Here is a 20,356-nt window from a genome sequence, read left to right as displayed (position 1 = left end):
CTGCGGCACATGTGATAACCAAAGCGATCTGATCTCACCGCCACAAAGCTGATCGCGATCACGCCTGGCGGGACTTACCGTCCTCGTCCTTGTCTCTCTGCATCCTGGTACATCCGCTAGTCAGAGGCTCATCCACTGTCTCATCGCTAAGAAGAACGCTGCGAAACTTATGTCTGCTGATGTTGGTCATATGCTCATCACTAAACGGTCTCTGCCTCATCATGTTGCCAGCCTGAGAATGCCTTCGAGGGGCTTCGGGATGAGCTAAACATCTCCGAGGACGAGTTTTCCGACAGTGTGCTGTTATCGACATATCCCTCAGACTGATGACAATACTAATAGTAGCGGTTTTAGGTTCCGTCTGAGATGTTGCAATCTCTACTTGTCAGAGCTATCCGAGCCAAAGATCCAGAGCAGACCTTGGGCCATTTCCGCGATGCGGTGAACGCATCACAACTCCTATACGAGATGGTGAGTACTTGACACCTTACTTGTATAACACTTAATTTCAATGTGTTACAGGATGTCGTCGCAGCCATTCCCATACTATTACCTTTATCCTATGCCACGGTCAATGGTCTTCTAGACATCATCTCCACCAGATGCAATGCCAAAGAACTGGTAGTCGCCGCGCAGGAATGCACAGAACGTCTCCAGGGTATTCACTGTTACTATAATGAGAGTGACGATGATACGGCCAATATAGAAGCCAGTCTAGGTAGACAAACTGAACGTCTTCTCAAGATCTACACGCAAGGTATCCCATACGTCTCACGGAATCTGTCGAATAGCTTAATAGTAATAATTTAGCCATACCTCGTCTCCGAAAAGGCAAACAAACATCCGAAGACATTCTGAAGCCTATTTTCTCCCAGCTCAACACTCTGCTGTCACACAATGCGCCGAACTACACTCCGCAAGACGCACAGGATATACTTCTACAGACAGCTGAACTCGTTCGGTTCGTAGCACCCTGGGCAGCGGATAGCCAGTTGGGTGACGCAGACCCGCCAACGGTAAGTCCTCATCCGAACCATTAAAGCTATCTTATTGAACCAGGGAAACAGGACATGTTTTACAAGTTGATCACACATTCCCTGGAGGTGTTCGCCAATCAGCTTGATGCGGGCATTGCACAGAGAGCTTTTGAGAAACAATATCCTCGCCTGATCATGCCGAACCAGGAAAGCTCTTCTGAGCTGACAGGCAGAGGGTGTGATATCGTGCACAACACATGGGTATGATGCCTAGCTCCAAGTCGCTGATCTTCGCTGAAGTCCGCGGGCATCAGGCCATTCTTCGCCAGATTGACATTAGCGAGAACCGCATTGTAATGTACCCCTCTATCGGCAACCTGATCCTGCTCGCCCACTCTTCAAACACGCCCACGCTCTCTACCCTCGAAACGTTCCTCCCCGTCATGCTGACGTCCATTCAGACAAACACCGCGCTTGCCGAGACCCTTGCCCTGCTCCTCAGCACCCTGGGCCCTCTCCACACCCAGATACCTCGCCCGACACTCTCGCCGGACATTGCTGTCCCGCTCGCGCACATCCTGCCGCACCTCGCCGCCGCGCACCCCGACGCGGACATGCGCCACATCAGCTTCCGCGTCCTCGGGCTCGTGCTCGCGCTGGCACCGGCGCTGCTGCAGTTGCAGCTCCTCGGCGACATGCTCGCAGACCCCGACACGCCGGCGCAGATGCACGTCTCGGGCGTGTCGCTCGTGAAGGAGGCCGTGCTCGAGGGGCTGTCGCGGGACGAGCCGAGCCCCTTCGCGTCGCCTGCGTTCATGGACGTGTTCTCGTCTCTCCTGTTCCGGCCGAACTTGCCTGAGGCGCGTGACATTGAGCAGAGTCTGCAGGAGTTCCTGGAGTCGCCGGAGCCGTCGCGGCTAGTCGAAGCCTTAGGACTGCTGTTTGTTCTTTTGCGGAGAGACGCCACGAATAGGGTACGGTTTTTGCTTCTCGTACACCTCTTGCTCTCGCGTTGACCAGGATGGCTGGTAGACTGGGGTACGGTCCTCAGACGCGCTTCGTATCATCCGCAGCGCGTTCCTCATGCCGATAAAAGAGCATTTGGAGGCTTGGGGCGAAGGTGAGCGCAGTTGCGCACCTACGTGATGCAATGAAACTGACACGCTGACAACCACCAACAGTCGATCTTGAAGAATCAGAAGAGGCGGGGATGCAAATGAGGATTCTAGAGATGTGGGTGCAAAGAGTATTAGATACAGTAAAAGGGATCGAGCAGGGGCTGTAATTCTAAAATAACGTGCTACTTTTGCGACAGCCCTTTCTGGTGTATGTCCGACGGAGCAGATGCAGTGCAAGATTAAACGGGTCGAAATGATGCCGGCCTATGGCCTCTACTCGGCTTTGACACGCTCCCTGAGGGTCTCTTCCAGTCTGCGCGCGAGCCCTTCGGTCAGCTGCAAGATGCCGTCGCTTGTGCAGAGGCGATAGGAGGGCATGGGCTGGTACGTCTCAGCGAGGATCTGGCCATCTCGTGTCAGCCTGGCCTCGGCGCGTCTCGCAAAGCAGGCACACGCACCTGGCCTTCCTCGACTCTCACTGAAGCGATGATATCGTCGGGGTCCCCTATCCGTCCGAGGGCTGGCACGTTCCGCATGTCTACAGCACTCAAAGGTCAGCGCGCAAGGGGTGAAAGCGGTGCGGGACAACAGGGTGATGTACCGTGTATGTGCATCCAGCCTTCCTGTGTCTGGATCGCCGCATTCTTTTGCACTTCGTCTGCACCGTCCCGAAGCGCGGACTGGATCGAGTCGTGGAGGACTTGCAAGAATTTCACTGTGTGGGCGGAGTGCCCGTCAGCGCTTTCGTTAGAGCACAGGACGTCTAGAGGCGACGCACCGTTCTCTCTAAAGTCGTTCAGCCCCGCCTCCTCCGCCTCGCCCGCAGCAGCAGCAGGGAGCCACCCGAGCACCGCACAGGAGTCCAGGCTCGGCGGGGCCTCGGCCACGAAGGACAGCGCGAACACGGGCGCGGCGTTCGGCGGGTGGAACAGGTGGTAGAAGAGCTCCGGCCGTTCCGGGTCTGCGAACGAAGTCTGCGGGGCGGTAGAGAGCGCGCGAGATAACGAGGGGCGCGAGAGGAGGTGTGCTGGCCGGTGTATTGGAGAGAGGCGAGGGTGCGAGCGAGCAAGGGGTTTTGAAGGTGCAGCTGGCGCGGCGCGTCCCAGGCGCGATGAGGCACCGAACCCGCGCCACGGATATCGCGAGGCGAGGGCAGGAGAAACGGAGCGAGAGAGTGGTAGCCTCAGCATGCTAAGTATGACGACCGGCGACCAAGCTTGTGTTGGGCGGTAGAGGAGACAACTTCAGGTGTCAGGAGGAAGTCGTGCCCCGCTGTTGCAAGACGCCGGTGATGAGCGAGCCGCAGGCCCGACGCCTTTCCTCAATTAGCATATGGCGCATCAATATGGGAAAACGGCTATCGGGCCGAAAGCTAACTTTCAACAGTTTCTGAACCATTTCTCAAAGCGAGCATTAAGGCAGATATAATTGCTTCGAGGTCAGAACACGTTCACGAGACGTATGTGCATAGTAACGAAATGATACCTGCACGTCTTGTTCTGATTGTCGCGACCGCATTAGCTGCGTCAAGGTTCAGTACGTTCAGTGTCCGACCAGGGCCCGTAAACTGCCCGAAGACCGAAGGGCGACGCGTTCTGATACGTGCACTCTTCGACGGAGCATAGTCATGCAATATCAAGGGTCCTTGATACTGACGCGTACAGAACAAGAGTAATGCCACCCTTCGCAGGCCGACGCAATCTGGGACTGGAGGATATCTGATGTATGGCCTATCTTAACGACACATTATAGTACAGGCTGTTTGTGTACAGTATCTCTGATCCCCAAGGGTCCCAGATACAACAATCAATGTTCGTATATGTCTAGAAGGTGACCTTCTTGACGATGTTCCAGAACTGCTTGCCCTGAAGGGTCGCAATCTCGAGCTCAAGCGCAGATGGAGAGCGCGAGCCGTCGGCGCCGGCGAAAGAGCCTGCGCCCCACGGGGAGCCGCCATGGGGCTCAGAGAGGTTCGAGAGCTGGGAGAAGGTGGTGCTGTAGCCGAGGGGCACAAATATAATGCCGTGGTGCGTGAGCGTGGAGATACTGTTGAGGATGGTGGACTCTGCGGCGAGGGTCAGCGTGCGTGCAAGCGGGAAAGGGGCAGCAATACGCACCCTGGCCTCCACCTGGCGTACCCGTGGAAACAAAGGCAGCGGCATACTTGCCGGCGAGAGCACCTGCCCCCCAGAGGCCGCCGGTCTGGTCCCAGAAGACCTGAAACGCAACATCAGCTCCGGAAGCTGTTAGTAGAGACAGAAACTCGCGCACCTTCCACTGAGCGGGGAAGTTACCATAACGAGTGGGGATACCAAAGATGAACGCGTCGTACTGGGTCAGCTGGTCGGCGTTCAGGACGGGGTAGTTTGGCTTGGCAGGGGCGTGCATCTTCGCGAGGACCTCGTCAGGGAGCGTCTCGGCAATCCTGAGAGAGCATGAGCAGAGGGTCGAAATAGGGAGCCAAGGATACGCACTGGAAGATGGTTGCGGAGCCGCCAGCCTGTTCAATGCCAGCCTTCTCGGCCTCGGCCACTGTACATAGAGGATCAGTGATAGGAGGGGGGAACACAGCTAGTAAACATACGCTTGGCGACGTGACCGTACATAGAGTAGATAATAATGGCGACTCTAGGGGAAGACATGTCTGTAGCTGGAGTGGTTTCGGTAGCTGGCGCAGGTGCGGATGCGGGTGCTGGAGCAGGTGTTGGTTCAGAAGCGGATGGAGGGGCTGTTGAGGGTTGAGCAACTGGAGGTTCCTGGGCTTTTATAGGCTCCGGCGCCGGCTGCCTAGGGTTATCGTCTGAGAGGTTATTTTTCTGTCGTTTGCTGGGGAAGCACATCCCGATCTGGTTTCAGGTGGTGTGTCTTGCAGGTGCAGAATGATGGGCAAACAGGATAAGGAAGGGGACAAGGCCTGACACAGGGTTCGGAAATCGAAATTTGCAAGGTGCCCGCCCCTTGTGTAATGTCCGTTACACTCCGTTTTATAAATCGATCGAGCGTCTGGTCCATTATGCAGCGAATGCTAGCGATGAGGGTGAGCATGATTTGACCGCAGAAGAGCGAGGGCGAGACCGGCTGGCTGGAGGCGTGGGAGTTGCACTGCTCTGAGTGGAACTGCCATTTGACGGGTCGCGCTGTCCCACGCTGCGCGCGCCCACATTCGGGCCACCGTATCACACGCTCTCACACGCTTGTTCTGATGTTCCTGGGCCACGACATCTCCGTGTAGCCTTTCTGGGCTGTTCCCTCCTGCGTTCGTCGAGACTACGCCATGTCTCACCATCGCCCTGCAGATCCGCCCAACAGCGCCCGCTTTGTCAATCGCTTACGCCATCCGCTTTACGTGGATCCATTTTGTGCCTAAGAATCCACGAGCACCGAATTCGGTGGTACGGGCACGAATTGTGATGAGCGGACAGAGATTATCTCATACACTGCTTAGCCAATCTAGACCACCAGGACCTAATATTCATGACAGGTAGCGTTCTCGAATGACCAAAGACCACTCAACAAGTTGTCAGCTCAGTGTTGCGAGCCACACATGGTTTGTATCGTCGTGACTTCTTAGACTTTCGGCGGTGCGTCCGCCAAATGTCCACATGAGAGATAACTTGAGTTCGTGAATGGCTTTGATAACATGACTATACACTACATACAAGTGCCTCCTAAACCTCATTGTGTTCCGTATCTTTCTCAGGGCAGTAATTAAAATTTACGTGTCTCAACTCAGTGTCGACCTATGATCGTATCAGCCGTACTACGAATGGTGTCAGCAAGTCACAGCCCACGCATCTCCGGATGTTTGCGCTTTCCGGCTCTGACGTCGAAAGCTGGTAAAATATCACCAGGACCACCATTTTCAACCATTTGTGCGAGTAAGCAATATGAAAATAAGTAAACGATTCCTTACTATTTGTTAGCCTCTATTCTCAACCTTGCCCCTTAGATACCTGCCCATACATTGCCTGTTAGTGACCTGCCTACAATTGTTTAGGTAGCATGAAAGCATTGTGCCAGCCACCTGTACTAGCGAGCCTGCAACGAAAACAGCTGCCGGGAGAAAATTAATCGCGTAGCGGACGCGAAGCCGTTTCTTGTTTACGTTGAGTAGCTGTGGACTCAAACAGCTGCAGGAAATGCCTTCCAGCGGTCGCGAGCGGGTTCTGAATTTTCACTGATTGTCTATTAATTGTTATTATTGTTATTTGTCACAATGTCTGATTTATGCTTAAACTGTTACGCTGGAAACAGCATGGATCATAATCTCCTAATGCATGTCTCCGGATGTACAGCGACGCGAACGTTACGCACATGACGCGACGACAACTGCCCTGTCCCGCGCGTCGGCCCAACTCGGTCGGCGATATTTTGTCAGGCAAGTATCGTAGATGGTCACAACGAGGCCATGGCCTACTCTCAAGACCAAACGGGGGACGCTCTGACCGGCTATTTACCTTCCGCGCTTCAGCTTACCGCCTAGCAACACCATGACCATCGAGTTCAAGGCAGTCACGTACGTGATCCAATGCCGTGCCGGTCCACATTCAATCTGTTAAGTGTGCATGCATTGCCTCTGCCGGAATTGAGCGATGATTAGACTAGCGGCTCTCTGACCTGGTCGACTCACAGCTACCACGCCGCGATGTCCAGTTTCCGGATAATATAATCCCCCACAACAGATGTAGCTTGTCGCTAGAGCCTGAGCAGAGCAGTGGTGGTGAGTGCATGCACGCATTCGTCGCTTCACTGGTGCAATGGGATGTCGGAATGATTACTTGTTGCGATTTCCGCCAGCCTTCTGAGCAAGCCATTGATGCGCTGCCCACCCCGGACCGATGATGTCATCCCGACACGTCCGCCCCGTCGTTTGCGACACCCGACCCCGCCGCTTAGCGCCGCTTCTGTTGTAAGCCAAGCACCATTCCAAACCGTATACAATGCGATTCTTTCCGGCCGGGATGTTGACACAGCAACACAGAACATGGAGAATGCGCGCTCGATAAACAAGAACACGCTGCATCAGGAAGCGTAGACGCACGATGGTGATTGGGTAGCGAACGGTCACGGGATGGCACACGAACGCGCTGCCCCTCGAATCCGAACCATCCTCGCTTCCCACGTTCATTGCCCTCGGTTGTTCTCCACGACCTCCCCCGACGACGACGACGACGACGGCGGCGGCGGCGGCAGAAAAGACGCGCGACACTTGATCACCTCGATATCCGAGCACCAGCAATCCCCGCTACGACGCCTCGCAAACCGCGGAAGCCGACATCCAATCGCGCGACTTGCACTTTGACAGCTTGCCGGAAACCTTCGCTAATTACCTGAGCTCCCGCTTTCTCATGGTGATCTGAACCCCTCGCTCATAACACGCCATGTCCGAGTACTCTGCAACACCACCCTCATCGCTACGTGGGCCTCGCTCACCGTTGTTTGGCACAGCCACGTTCACATCTGTTCGGCACTCACAATCGCCATTGTCATCCTCAAGGCACTCTTCTTCTTCTCAGTCTTGTATGTCTCGCCCTCGCTTGCGTCCGGTCGATTGAATGACACGCTCTTATAGACGAAGGCGGCTCATCGTATGACAGCGACGATGCTTCGACCGACCGCCACATGAGAAGAGTCAACTTGTCACCTACAGCCGATTCCGACTCATACACCTACTCCGAAGAAGAGTCCATGTATGACCGCGCGCAGGTCGAAACCGAACTTGGAGAACTCGACGATGAGATACAAGAGACCCTAGATATGTGGGGAAATTCCCCCGCAGGCTATCCATCTACTTCCGACAACATGCTGGACCGAGGAAGGCGCATTCTCAGCACGATCACTGAACAAACAGAAGATATCTCCTCGCGCCCCACCTCATTCGCGGCAGGTAATAGCCGACCAGCGACTCAGTACTCTACCTATCTGGGAGAGCCGTCTCGACGCTCTACTCATATACCTGTAGCGAATCCTTCCGTTCACATCCGTTCCTCGACGGAACCTTCCACTCAGCCCGCAACGCCTGGTCGTCCAGCCGTCAGCAACCTCATAGCCCAATATGAAGCCAAGGGGATCTCGCCAAGTCTCCCGGGGCACTCCAGGACAGCTTCCTCACCTGCACCGCTTGGGCCACGCTCGCCCAGCCCATATGCGGCTACGTCGTATATCCCAACTATGCCCTCTTTCTCCGCTACTGCCGTCGGCCTCGGCTATACCGCAGGTGGGCCTGCCTCGGCTTCCGGTCTGGCCAGCAGTTTCTATGGTTCGCGCTCTTCCTCTCCAACGAGGAGCAGAGCAGGCTCCGTAGTGTCTGGGCCGAGAGCGCCGAGCTCCGTCTCTGGAGACTCGAGGAGAACGCCTGGGACACATTCTCGTTCGCAGTCGGAAGTAAGCGGCTACAGCAGCACGCCCTCACACACTGCTAGCTCGACATTCACGGGCTTGACCGGCAGCGCTTCAGTCTCACCCACGGCCACCTCATCAGCTACGCCGACGGCTAACCCGTCGGTGGTCTCGTTACGGAGACCTCAAGACTCTCCCCGATCGCCTCTCGCTCAGGTGAAGAATGTGGTCTCGGCATTTAAGGCCAAGACTCCAGTGCTCCGCAAGGCCCAGCCAGCCTCACCATCACGTTCCGAGGGTCGTGCCAGGCGGAATCGCCGCTCGGTTACCCCCAGTATTGCGGGCACTCCTGAACGCGGACGCGGACCAGCTCGTCCTGATGCCAGCCCGAGTGTCACAGACGCTTCGCGCACGGAGGGCACACCGCTTCCTGCTGACCCAATTCCTCCTCCATTCGATGTTTCACAGCTTGGTGAGACGGGCGAGGTGAGTTGCCTTTTCTGGACGCGTTGATCGCTCGCGTTTCTTGCGTCTCGTCCTTCCGCGCCGTGACCAACGTTGACTTTGCTTTGTATCAGCCCCTCAATATTGGCTTGCTGTGGTATCTCAACGTACACGAATTGCCGCCTTACCGCTGGAGACGATGCCAAGCAGTTCTGTATCCGCACATGCTCGCCCTTACCTGGATCGTCCCTGGAGGACGACGAGGCACGATCATGCTTGACCTCCTCAACTGCGTCTCGGTTGGCACCGCACTCTCTCCTCAACACCCTCAAGCCTCCGACGACATTGGTGCGATCGCTGCAAGGGAACAAAGCAAGCAGTCCGGCGAAGAAGGCCTAATGGAGATGCTCTCGCCCTTCCATCTTATGTATGATGACGGCACCGAACGCTTGGGCACAGACTCTCCCAGAGAAAGATTGGCTTGGATCAACGCCATTCGGTATGCAGCTTGCTTTCGCGGTATCTGAAGACAGCACTGAAGTTGATGAATTCTTTAGGGATGCGTTGGATCGTCCGATCACTATTCCCGATCGATCCAGCACCCGGTCGCCACAAGGCTCCATCCGGACGATTGGCTCGATGCAAAGTGGTTCTTCGCGCGTGTCCGGGGCTGGTTCTGCGTCAACGACGTATATCTCGCCTTTGCACAGCGCAGATCTCGCTGAACTCGTGTCCCTCTCTGGGTCAAGCTCTTTGTCACGCCGGCCATCCGCTGCAGCAGGCCAATTGAGGGCGATAGACGACAATGCTGTGGACAATCAGACGTATCTGCCCCATGCTGATCCGCGTGTCATCCCGCCGAGTAGGATGAGCTCGCTCAGGCGAACGAGTTCTATGACCGACCTCAGTGAAGAGATCGACTCTGCTGTCCGGCGTGCGAGGGCTCGACACAGCCTAGGATTTGGCATAGGCTTGGCCACGCACCCAACGGGCGGCGACTCTCCTGTGACGATCTCTAGCGGCCCACGGCTCGGGAGTCCAGTGTCTTTCGCCTCACCCCCGAGATCGAGGTCGAGGCCCCGCGGGACAGAGACGTCAACGTCATTGTCGGATGACAATTTCTTCTCTGCGACAGGAACGACGCGGACGCCGACAACGAGCTGGTACTCTGCGTCGTCATCTGGCAAAGGCGTGGATATAGTGGAGATGCAGACGGGTAGTCTCACCACGGACGAGACCATTGAGCTGACTATGAGCCAAGGGCTCACGAGTACAACTTCGTATCTGGGTCCGCCGACACCGACTCATCCCATAGGGCCACGGACCGAACAAACATCACCCTCGGTCTCTCCGTCTCGCGGCTTGGCGCGGTCCAGGGGGGTGCGGCGGCGGACCGGTACCTTAAGCTCTCGCAGTGCAATTTCGTCCAACACGCAGGGCACCGAAGAGTCTTCTGACAAGGAGAACACGACGTCGTACTCGGGCTCTGGCTCTTACACGTACACCTCGGGAAGCTACCCCACTGATTTCAGCACGTTGCCGACACTCACAAGGACTACGGACTCGTACACAACTTCTGCAGGTTCAGAATTGACGCGAAGCGGGACACCGACACCGTCCGTTGCGTCATCTCATCCACCGAGTGCTGTAACTTCGGGGTCGGAGAGACAGCTGTCGACAGCGCAGTCGTCTGGGTCGTCGGTGTACGTCACTGCGAAGAGCCCCTCTGTGTCCCTGTCCTCGCTGCCGACGATCCCTTCAGAAACCGACTACATCACAGCCGAGGTTGGGTCCTCCATTCCTTCGGAGCATCCGAGCGACTTCATCACAGCGGACGTGTGTCGCACAGAGACAGAGACAGACTTCATCACTGCAGAGGTGTGCACTACACCGGCCGCGACCGAGTACATCACAGCGGAAGTCTGTCCTTCAGAGATATCCACCGATTACGAGACTGCACAGTGCCGTTGTCCGAGGCCTGTTGAGCCCGCGCCGACTCCTTTCCCATCCCCGACTCCGACCCCCGCCTCGATCGTGAGCCCGTCCCCCGCGCCGACTCCCGTGCCGAGCCATGTCCTGACTCCTGAACCGAGCGAGAGGGAAGTGTCGATCGAGGATCTGGAACCGACGCCGGAGATCGAGCCGGCGGAAATCAGCATGAAAAGCCCGTCTTATGTGCCATCAATACCTGAGGAGAGCGAGCCAGAGGAGAGTGAACTGTCGTATGTTGAGATTCAGCCGAAGGACATCCCGTTACCGCCGTCGACGTACAGCCCATCTCTCCCGTCGACCAGTCTACTATCAGATTTGGAGCTCACGCCGCCATCCGTGGATCAGAGAGTACCTTCACCGTCGACAATGGAGCCTCCGAGTGTGGAAGATATCTCATCAGTATCGATCTCCGGACCGTCGCCGCCCGGGTCGTCTTTACGGACGCCCCAGCTGCCCAGCACGCCGTCGACAGTCTCGAGTCCCACAGAGTCTTCGGTGACGCCGACCAGCTCGAGCGAGCCATCTTCGCTTACGGTGCCGTCCACGTTAGAGCAGCCGAGCATCTCGAGCCCGTCGATTCCTGAGTCGCTGTGGGGCGCTGAGACTGACAGGTCCTACGACTCCTCCGTCCTGCGCGCGTCGCTAACGGCACCCAGCATCGCCATCCATGAAGGCCTCGACACTTCGATTGAGACGTCTTTCATGCACCCGACGATGACACCGCAGTCGTCGCCGCCCATTTCGCTGCGCTCGCCGAGTTCGATGATGAGTCTCACGCCGTCGATATCCATCACTGAGTCGTCCATCTCTGCACCATCGCCCTCGTCACCCTCGTCACTCTTGTCACCCTCGTCGCTCTTGTCGCCCTCGTCGCTCTTGCCCACTACACCAACGCCGTCTGCGCCTCCGAGCGTGCCATCACCAACTCCAGAGCCGTCAGAGGTGTCATCATTTGGTGTCACGTCAACGTCCTATCGCGAACCGAGCCCGATCCTGCCGTCGCCAAGTCTCCCGCCCCTGCCTCCCTTGCCGCCGACGCCGCAGATCGTGCGGGACATGCCGCCGCCACCACGAGAGATCACACCAGCGCCAACGCCACGATTTGTCCAGCGCACGCCGACACCACGAACTATTCAACGGACGCCAACGCCGCGAACTATTCAGCGCACGCCAACGCCACGAGAGGTCGCATTGTCACCGACACCACGATCCATGACTCTAACTCTGACACCTCAAGTTACTCCACCGCTGATATTACGAGATATTCAGCCGTCACCGACGCCGACGGAGCAACCATCGCTATACACCTCTCCGCCCTCGTCGCCCTCGTCGTCGCCGCCACCAACGCCATCGCAGTCTGTGAGCGGTTTAGTTGGTATACTCTTTTGCGTTTTCGTATTGACACTTCGATGTAGCCGCTGATGATGGTCCCTATGCCGCCGTCGCGTACTCCGTCGACGCCCTCCGTATCCATGAGACTCAGTGTGTCGACTCCAAGAGGGACTACGCCGTCCATCCACTCGACCCTCGAAACCCTTCTGCCAGAACCAGAGCCTCCCATCATGCCCCGCAATGCAACAGTGGATGACATCGACCAGCTTATGAAGCTCCTTCAGGACGCTGAGAATGCCAGAGGATCAGACAGTGCGGATAGCCGTGCTCAAATTCAAGAGCTCCGTGACCTGTTGCACAATCTCATCGATGAGCTGCGGCAGCGCGAAGCGCCTCCTCCACCTGTGCCGGTGAAAGATGTCTCTGTTGGACGTAGCAGTGTTGTGAGCAGTAGTGAATTAGGATCACTGCCGCCGCTACTGCCGCCTGTAACCGTTGTCGCTCCCCAGCCGCGTCCTGCGTATCCGCCCCCGTTGGTTGAGATGAAAGAAATCGGGATATCGCCCGCCCCGCCTGAGCCGAAGCCAATCTATCTCAGTCCTCCTCGTCGCCGTGGAGCGTCACCCGAGACCCTCAGCGATTCTGCATCGTTCTTGTCTTCGCATCATTCGGATGACTGGAGTCTCATGGAGTCGGAGTCCTATCCTGCCTTGCCGCGCTCGCTATCGTGGTCGAGTTCCGAACCATCGTCGCCGGAGTCATCACCAAGCGAGTCAGACGTGTCTGTTCGCCCAAGAAGTGCCTTGAGTGTCGATCGTGGAGCGACTCCGAGCCCTATACCAAGCCCCACGTCAATGCCGATGCCCATACGGATGCCCGTACCAACAGTGCCCGTACCGATGCCTGTGCCACAACCTGCATCGCCTACTGGATCTACGGTGTCGAGCGCCACCGCGCGGCCGTTTGGTCTATCTGATATCAGGGAACTGTTGGACGCACTGAGACGTGAAGTCGACAACTTGGCAAATGGACAGAACGCAGCGAACAGGAAGCTGGATGAAGTCAGGCAACACCCCGCACCCAGTGCGCCCGACTATAGCGACCGTCTGGGCAGGATTGAAATGCTTCTCCATGATCTGTTGACTCGACCTGCGGCACCCGCTGTAGAACGAGTGGCGCCTCCACCACCTGAGCCTGCACCCCCAAGAGAGGAGTCTGAATATGAGAGCAGCGATGGATCGTCGATCTTCCGCCAGTTCCGCGACTTCCTTGACAGAAGCCGAGCAGACATCCCTCCAGTGCACATGCCGACTCCCCGTCACGCAGGCCCAACCCTAGACGAACGCCTGGCTGAGCTCGCTGCAAGTGAACCACCACCGGCAGCCGCTCCTGTGCAGCCTCCTCCTCCTCTGGTGCCACTGATATACCGTCCAGGTCCTCGTCTCGGTAGGCCCCGCAGTACCAGTCCGACATTTGATGTGGAATTGCCGGCTCGTCCTGGGACTGTGCCCATCCCTGAGCCTGTCTTCGTTGAGAGATCGCGAAGGACTCCTCGTGTACGACCCATGCCCCGGCCCCGACCTGCTCCTGCGTCCGTACCTCTTACGTCTGTACCACCGTCGGTATCTGAACCACCGGACCAAGGGCCAAGGGACTTTCGTATCCCTCCGGACGACAGGGCTCGAACTCCGGCGACGATGTTCGGCGCAGAAAGCACCGGACCGGACATCGATATGCTTCGGGAAGTGCAGCGGCGACGTGGAGGCGATGGGACTGCTAGATACGGTGTAAGTGCATATTTAGGAGGCAGCTTAGCCTGCTCACGAGTCTGCTTTGCAGCGCCCACCTTCGGCTCCTCCGGATCTTGGCCAGGAACCTCCCCGTCGACCGGGGCAGGCCTGGTATCAGACAGGTCAAGCAGTGCCACCGGTACGTTTCTTTGCTTGTTTCTTGATCGCCAGCATTGACACTTCGCCAGGGGGGACCTCTTCCTCCCGGTGTCCCACCGCCTGGAGACTTCGTTCCAGGAGGACCTCTTCCGCCTGGTGTTCCACCGCCTGGAGATTTCACTGTTCCTCCGGGCGCTGTCCCAACTGGTGCGCAGCCAGGGGTCCAACCTGTAAGCTCATGCGGTGGCCTGACATTCTACCCAGCTGATAGTAGTTTTCAGGCATTTGTGCTACCGCCTGGTGGTATTGAAGGCATAGTGGAGCTTCTTCGTGTAAGGCATACTCCTATGGCTTGGTGTTTGCGAGGCTTACTCCACACGCAGGACCAACGGGTCGCTCAGACTGCGTCGATCGACCAGCAACGCGAGATTATGAGGTACCTGCGAGCACTGAATGATTGGCTAGGTCGAGATGTTCAAGACCGACAATCGGAGATTCGCGCTGTAGCTGCTCGCGTAGACCAACTACGAGACCTATTATTGCAAGTGCTAAACACTCAAGGACAAGGTAGGCGTTCATTGAAAATGGCTGTGCAATTCTTCTGATAGACACCAACTCAAGGACCTGCGGCACCTGGTGTACCACCTGCACCTTCTGGTCCTCCTAGCCAGACGCCACAGACTTTTGTATTTCCTCCGGGGAGTGTACAGCCCGGTGGCCCCTCCCTGGTCCACCCTCCCGTTGTACCCATGCCCCAGCCGGAACAGCCTGTAATTCCTGGTGTCGTACCTGGCACACAACCGTTTCCTCTTGGCTTCATCCCGGACCTGCCGTATGGCAGACCGCCATTTCCTCCGTCAATGCCGACGCCAAGCCCCGGTTTCCCCCCTGTCATACCTGATCGTCCAGAATCCGTCCAGCGGCCCTCAGGCGTTCCGGTTGTACCAGGGTATATCGAAGAGGAAGGACCACATCGTCGCCGCCCTAGGCCGCAGGCCGAGTACTCGCCAGACGAGCCTGCAGTCGTCCCTACCCGACCCTCGCTATCTCCCACCCCCACCGGGTCCTCTGATCTATCGTACCTGAGCGATGGCAGACCAGCTCCAAGGCCTCCCCGAGGCCATGAACGACCAACGCGCTATGAAGGCGAGCGACCAGCGAGCTACGATGATGGGCGAACAGCGAGCTATGACGATGGGCGACCAGCAGGCTATGGGGATGGGCGGCCCGCGAGCTATGAGGGTGAAGGCGCGCCGCACTACATACCGCCTCCAGGTGAAAGGCCCCGTTATCCAATGCCAGATCCTACTCTCGTTCGTCTTCCAACTTCAGAACCAGGTAGCAGCTATGAGAGTCAGCCTTCTGAACATGAAATCCACATTCAGCTTCCGCCACCAGGAGAACGGTATTCTGAAGGCATCCCACCAGGTGGCGTCCCTCCAAGCGGTACCCAGCCGTTCATTATTTCTCCAGGGGGTGTTTCTCCGGGCTCTCCCCAGCCAATAATCATTCCTCCAAGTGGTGTTGCACAACCCTCGGGATCTGCTGGACCGCGTATCATCATTACTCCCCAGCAGCCCCAGGCTGCTCCTGGAGTTGGACCTGAAGGACCAGCGATCTATGTCCGGCCTCCTATGAGTGGTTCACCGTCACAGCCACCAGGAGGCTTCTCACCAGATGTCATCAGGCAACCTGAAAGAGCACCGTCAGGCCAAGCTCCCGTGACGGTGATCGTACAGCGATCTCCGCAACGCTCGCGTGAATATTCGCATTCACGTAGTCAATCTCCATCAATTGTGCGCTACCGCCCATCGGGGAGGACACGGTCCGACTACTCACATTCTCCTTCCCGCTCATCACGCAGGTCACCCCGCAGGTCGCCACGCAGGTCGCCACGAAGCTCACCACGAAGGTCCCCGCGAAGGTCACCATCCAGAATCGAATCGGCATATGAGGTTCCTCGGACGCCTCCTCAGGTGATCGTACAGCCTCCTCCGCCCGGTTTTCCGCAACCACACATTGTCCAGATACCTTCACAACCTCCGCCGGCACAGCCGAGTACTGTTCTTCCTGTTCCCCCGCCAACTGGCCCAGTGATCTTCCAGCGTAGTCGCGATAGTGGGCGGTACGGACGTTCAAGAAGCCGCTCAAGGGGTCGCTCAGGGAGTCGTTCTCCCACAACGTTTGTCGTACACACAGGGAGAACCCATTCTAGCCCTAGACACTCCGAGTACGACCCGCACAGAAGGCCTCACTCTTCTTCATACCACTCCGGAGTACCGCATCGAGGGTCGCGCAGTCCGCCGGTGATTCACGTGACATCGGGATCGGATAGACCGCCTGCTCCAATCATCGTTGAAAGCCGGCCGTCTGGACAATTTCCAACTGTAATTGCTCCCCATCGCACGCGGACGAGGTCAGGAAGATCGGGGTCGCCTCCCATAAGCTATGCTGATGATCCCCACCGAACGAGGTCTCCAATTCAGATAATTCAGCGTAGCCCGAGTCGAGCTCATTCGCCGCACACAATAGTTGTGCCTGATCCGTCTCATAGAGTCCCTCGTTCGCCCACTCACGTGTTGGTGACTAGTGCCACTCGCTCGCGAACTCCAAGCCCTCACAGGAGACTCCACAGAATTCACAGGACAGCATCCCGCACACCATCGCCGAGGTCTTCTAGACATGCACATGAGGAGGATCCTCGACATCGTAGAATTCACAGGACAACGTCCCGCACGCCATCGCCGAGGCCTTCTAGACATGCATATGAGGAGGATCCTCGACGTCGTAGAATTCACAGAACAGCATCCCGCACGCCATCGCCGAGGCCTTCTAGACATGTACATGAGGAGGATCCTCGACGTCATAGAATTCACAGAACTGCATCCCGCACATCATCACCGGGGCCTTCTAGACATGAATATGAGGAGGAGCCTCAGCGTCACAGAATCCACAGAACTGCATCCCACACACCGTCACCAAGGCCTTCCAGACATGCTTACGAGGAGGAACCTGGACGCCATTTGTCCAGAGCTCCTTCTTCTCGAGTGCATCGCGTCCGCAGATCGCCTTCCCGAGAGTACAGTGACGAGGATGAAGGTTCGCCGAGTAGACCTCGTCGCGTGCGTCGATCGCCGTCTAGGAGATATAGGTTAGTTGCAACACGATCAAGATAACTTCGGACTGACGTACATGCTATGCTAGGTCACCCTCGCCTGGGCGTCGACCCACTCGCTCGCCCATACCCGTGCATGGCTCCCGAAGACCCGGCGAGGCTGTGTATGTGGAAGGCGTTTCGCACCCGGGATCTCGTTCACCTACCTTGGTTGGACACCCTAGTGAAAGACGCCCCAGTGAACGCCCCCCCACTGAGCCTTACACCGTTCGAATCGGCTCTCGTCCCGAACGATCGTCTTCCGGTCGCAGTGAGATTCCGCACGTCGTAGTGAGAACCTCTCCCAGACGACCTACTTCTAGGTCTCCAGAAGATATCGGGGGACCTCATCGTCTGCGTCGCTCTCCCTCCAGCAGTCCGCTGCCTGTACGTTCACCTTCGAGAGTGACCGTCCATCGTACACATAGAACTCCTACGATCGTTCCGTTGGATGAACCAGAACCCATACGCGCTCATAGTCCGACAGAGCCGCATGTGGTACGCGTAGGCTCCCACCGAAGCAGACGACCAAGTGAAGGTAAGCACTATCACATTGGTAATGTATGATCTTGTCTGATCTCTCGTGTAGTCACGCAGTATGAATATCCGACACAGCATCCTACTCCTTACCAAGGTATGTTGAAAACACTGGACAAGCGCGATATTCAATACCAAAATGCTGATACAGTATTCTTAGGACCCATTGAAGACACTCGCCCGCCTAGTGAAGAACTGGAGAGGGCATTCAGTGGCTCACCAGATCGACCAAGTGGTAAGTATGCATGATTCGATGCGCTTAACACGCTAAATTCTGTATTGTATTCAGTTGTTCCGTCTCGTGGACCGCCCTCTCGTGGACCGCCTTCTCGTGGACCGCCTTCTCGTAGACCAGTTTCTCCCTCTACAGCCTATCGTGACGAACTCCGCCGAGCCCGCCCAGAAGATGCTCCCATTCCGTATGTTCCTTCTGTTCAGCCGACTGTCACCGAGATTCCTGAGCTTGAGCGGCCATTACACGAGCGTATGCATCGCACTGATGTGCCTTCGACATATACTGCTTCTCCCTCGCCTACGCAAACCCCACTGCCAGTCCCAGCTCCAGCTCCAGCCTTAGCTCCAGTGCCAACACCGACTTCATACCAACGCATTCCAATGCCGGAGCCGATTACCACCCTCTCACCTCAACGGGAACCTTCTCGTTCGCCACCTCATCCTCCGGTCACGGTTGTCCCGTCTGATTACTCGGGACCTAGAGATTTGGACGCTGCCGACAGAGAACGAGAGCGAGCAGAGCGCTTCAGCGACCTTGCTCGGAGGATGGCAGAGCAGCTCCATTCCGCTGAAGAAACAGAAGAAAATCGTGACCGCATCTTCCGTATGAACGAAGACGAACGAGAGCGTATTTTCCTAGACCACGAAGCTCATCGCGACCAAGAAGCGATGAACCGTAGAGATGAGATTTTGCGCGACGTTGAGGACCGGGTCGAGGAGCGGCTGGCTTCCATACCCCCTGCAGCCCCCCCTGTATCCATTCCGCCACCTTCAGAAGGTGCTCCTGGTATGCCTATTCCTGAATCAGCTTACGAGGAGCCTCTATCGGAAGAGGAGCCTCTGTCAGAAGAGGTTCATGAGGATATCCCCATCGTGCCACCTCCGAGACCACTGGAACAAGCACCTTCACCTCCAAGGACGCCAAGGACACCAGATTTCCCGGCGCAAGCGGAAGATATTGATATCGATGCTCGTACCATCGCTCAGAGTATACAATCCCAGGTGGCAGAAGCTACTTCGCGTTACTTACAGGAGATGCTGGACACTATCCGTACGGAGCGCACTGACCTTGAGGAAGCTCGGACCGAAGCCACGCGCATTCGCGAAGAGCTTGACGCCGAGCGTGAACGCCGGATTGCCGACGTGGAGGCACAGAATAACGCGCTAAAAGAGGAACTCGCCAGCCTCCGCGCCCATAACGATCAGCTCAAGAACGACCTGGAGCAGGAAAGGCAGTTACGCATAACTGAGGACACAGCGCGGCAGGAGACGGAACGTGACGAGTACAGAAGAAGAGCAGATGATCTGGCGACCCAGCTTTCCGACGTCACCAACATCGTCTCTGAGACTCGGGACGAATGTGCAAGGAAACGCGAAGTGTCTGACGAGCGATGGGCTCAGAAGGAAGTTTGGCACAACGATTGCAACTCCCAGATGGATGAGATGAAGCAGATGCTCCAAGGCTTCCAGCAGATGTTCCAAGACGAGCTGAGACAACGGCAAGCGGAGCGGGAAGCTGAAGCAGCGAAGCCGAGTGAGTGGGATTGTCCGCAAAACTGGTACTATCCGCTAACCGGTTTGATGTAGGCATTGAATCCATTGTCAACGAACTTCGAGATGAGAATGCCCAGCTACGTGAGCTTCTGCGCGAGCTCTCCGACGGTTTGTATTTTGAGAAGTAGCATCAAGCTCGCGGCTCACATTGTCATAGGATGGCGTGCGGAAACACGAAGACAACATGATGACCTCGTAGACGCAGTGAAAGCCACAGCTCAAGAGCAGGTTCCGTTCAATATCTCTGGGGTGAGTGCCATAACTCGGCCGCGGCGGACGACCATCTTAGCCATGCTTTCTAGTATTTGGACGAGTTCAGCAAGACGCTCGCAAAAGAAGTGAGACAGCTCCTCGCCGAGGTCGGCGAACTTGCCACCCAGAAGAGCAGCCTCCAGCAGTAAGCCCACGCAATGGCTTTATCACGTCAGATGTACTGACGACCATGACAGCGAGATTGTATACCTTATGGAATTCAGGCGCCGATATGATCAGGGCGGCATCTTCTGGTGCGCATATCTCATCTGAACTTCAGTCGTAGACCCTAAACTCGAGACATCGCAGGAGGAACATGCCCCTACCGACGGCCATGCCTGATGCACCAGCACCCGAAGCACCTCAGGAGCCGCCACCGGCTGTTCCGGAGCCCGAGGCTCCGCAATCTGCACCTTCAGCCTGGCGACCAGTTCGTCAGCGGCGATTGAGGAGAGGTAGGGATAGCGGCCAACCTTCTGCTCCTGCCCAAGCACCGCCTCCACCGCCTCCTATGCCGTCTGCACCCGCGCTCTT

At 56.8% G+C, this 20,356-nt stretch overlaps 4 protein-coding genes across 4 annotated transcripts; 3 read left to right on the top strand and 1 right to left on the bottom strand.

Moving 5' to 3' along the window:
• Window positions 1-101: 101 nt before the first annotated feature.
• On the top strand, window positions 102-3,376 carry PHACADRAFT_208146 (uncharacterized protein). The gene is made up of 9 exons (XM_007394745.1): window positions 102-181; window positions 232-297; window positions 355-471; window positions 523-757; window positions 811-1,016; window positions 1,068-1,238; window positions 1,292-1,951; window positions 2,010-2,097; window positions 2,159-3,376. The coding sequence occupies exons 1-9, from the start codon at window positions 170-172 to the stop codon at window positions 2,260-2,262; spliced, it is 1,659 nt and encodes a 552-aa protein (XP_007394807.1). The 5' UTR covers window positions 102-169; the 3' UTR covers window positions 2,263-3,376.
• Window positions 3,377-3,798: 422 nt separating this feature from the next.
• PHACADRAFT_254412 (uncharacterized protein) lies at window positions 3,799-4,814 on the bottom strand. Its single transcript, XM_007394744.1, has 5 exons — window positions 4,680-4,814; window positions 4,570-4,627; window positions 4,367-4,520; window positions 4,213-4,312; window positions 3,799-4,160 (listed from the first exon to the last, which is right to left on the bottom strand). The coding sequence occupies exons 1-5, from the start codon at window positions 4,735-4,737 to the stop codon at window positions 3,919-3,921; spliced, it is 612 nt and encodes a 203-aa protein (XP_007394806.1). The 5' UTR covers window positions 4,738-4,814; the 3' UTR covers window positions 3,799-3,918.
• Window positions 4,815-12,264: 7,450 nt separating this feature from the next.
• On the top strand, window positions 12,265-14,671 carry PHACADRAFT_172686 (uncharacterized protein; the record flags this gene model as incomplete). The annotated part of the gene is made up of 5 exons (XM_007394743.1): window positions 12,265-13,989; window positions 14,042-14,131; window positions 14,181-14,321; window positions 14,373-14,423; window positions 14,475-14,671. Coding segments are annotated over exons 1-5 (2,175 nt in total), but the record flags the coding sequence as incomplete, so codon positions are not given.
• Window positions 14,672-18,562: 3,891 nt separating this feature from the next.
• PHACADRAFT_92358 (uncharacterized protein) lies at window positions 18,563-20,095 on the top strand (the record flags this gene model as incomplete). The annotated part of the gene is made up of 5 exons (XM_007394742.1): window positions 18,563-19,550; window positions 19,604-19,678; window positions 19,728-19,819; window positions 19,873-19,967; window positions 20,020-20,095. The coding sequence occupies 5 exons, from the start codon at window positions 18,563-18,565 to the stop codon at window positions 20,093-20,095; spliced, it is 1,326 nt and encodes a 441-aa protein (XP_007394804.1).
• Between the last annotated feature and the right edge of the window lie 261 nt (window positions 20,096-20,356).

Source organism: Phanerochaete carnosa (genome assembly GCF_000300595.1).
Source record: "Phanerochaete carnosa HHB-10118-sp unplaced genomic scaffold PHACAscaffold_4, whole genome shotgun sequence".
Lineage (NCBI taxonomy): Eukaryota > Fungi > Basidiomycota > Agaricomycetes > Polyporales > Phanerochaetaceae > Phanerochaete > Phanerochaete carnosa.
The sequence above is the reverse complement of the archived record's forward strand: the minus strand, read 5'-3'. Positions and strand labels throughout refer to the sequence as shown.

Coding starts and splice junctions, on each gene's coding strand:
- PHACADRAFT_208146 (XM_007394745.1), top strand. Junction 298..354: donor AGGACGAGTTTTCCGACAGT/GTGCTGTTATCG, acceptor TAGCGGTTTTAG/GTTCCGTCTGAGATGTTGCA. Junction 1,952..2,009: donor GGAGAGACGCCACGAATAGG/GTACGGTTTTTG, acceptor GATGGCTGGTAG/ACTGGGGTACGGTCCTCAGA.
- PHACADRAFT_254412 (XM_007394744.1), bottom strand. CDS start 4,737: ATGTCTTCCCCTAGAGTCGCCATTATTATCTACTCTATGTACGGTCAC. Junction 4,628..4,679: donor GTACGGTCACGTCGCCAAGC/GTATGTTTACTA, acceptor CTCTATGTACAG/TGGCCGAGGCCGAGAAGGCT. Junction 4,161..4,212: donor TACGCCAGGTGGAGGCCAGG/GTGCGTATTGCT, acceptor CCCTCGCCGCAG/AGTCCACCATCCTCAACAGT.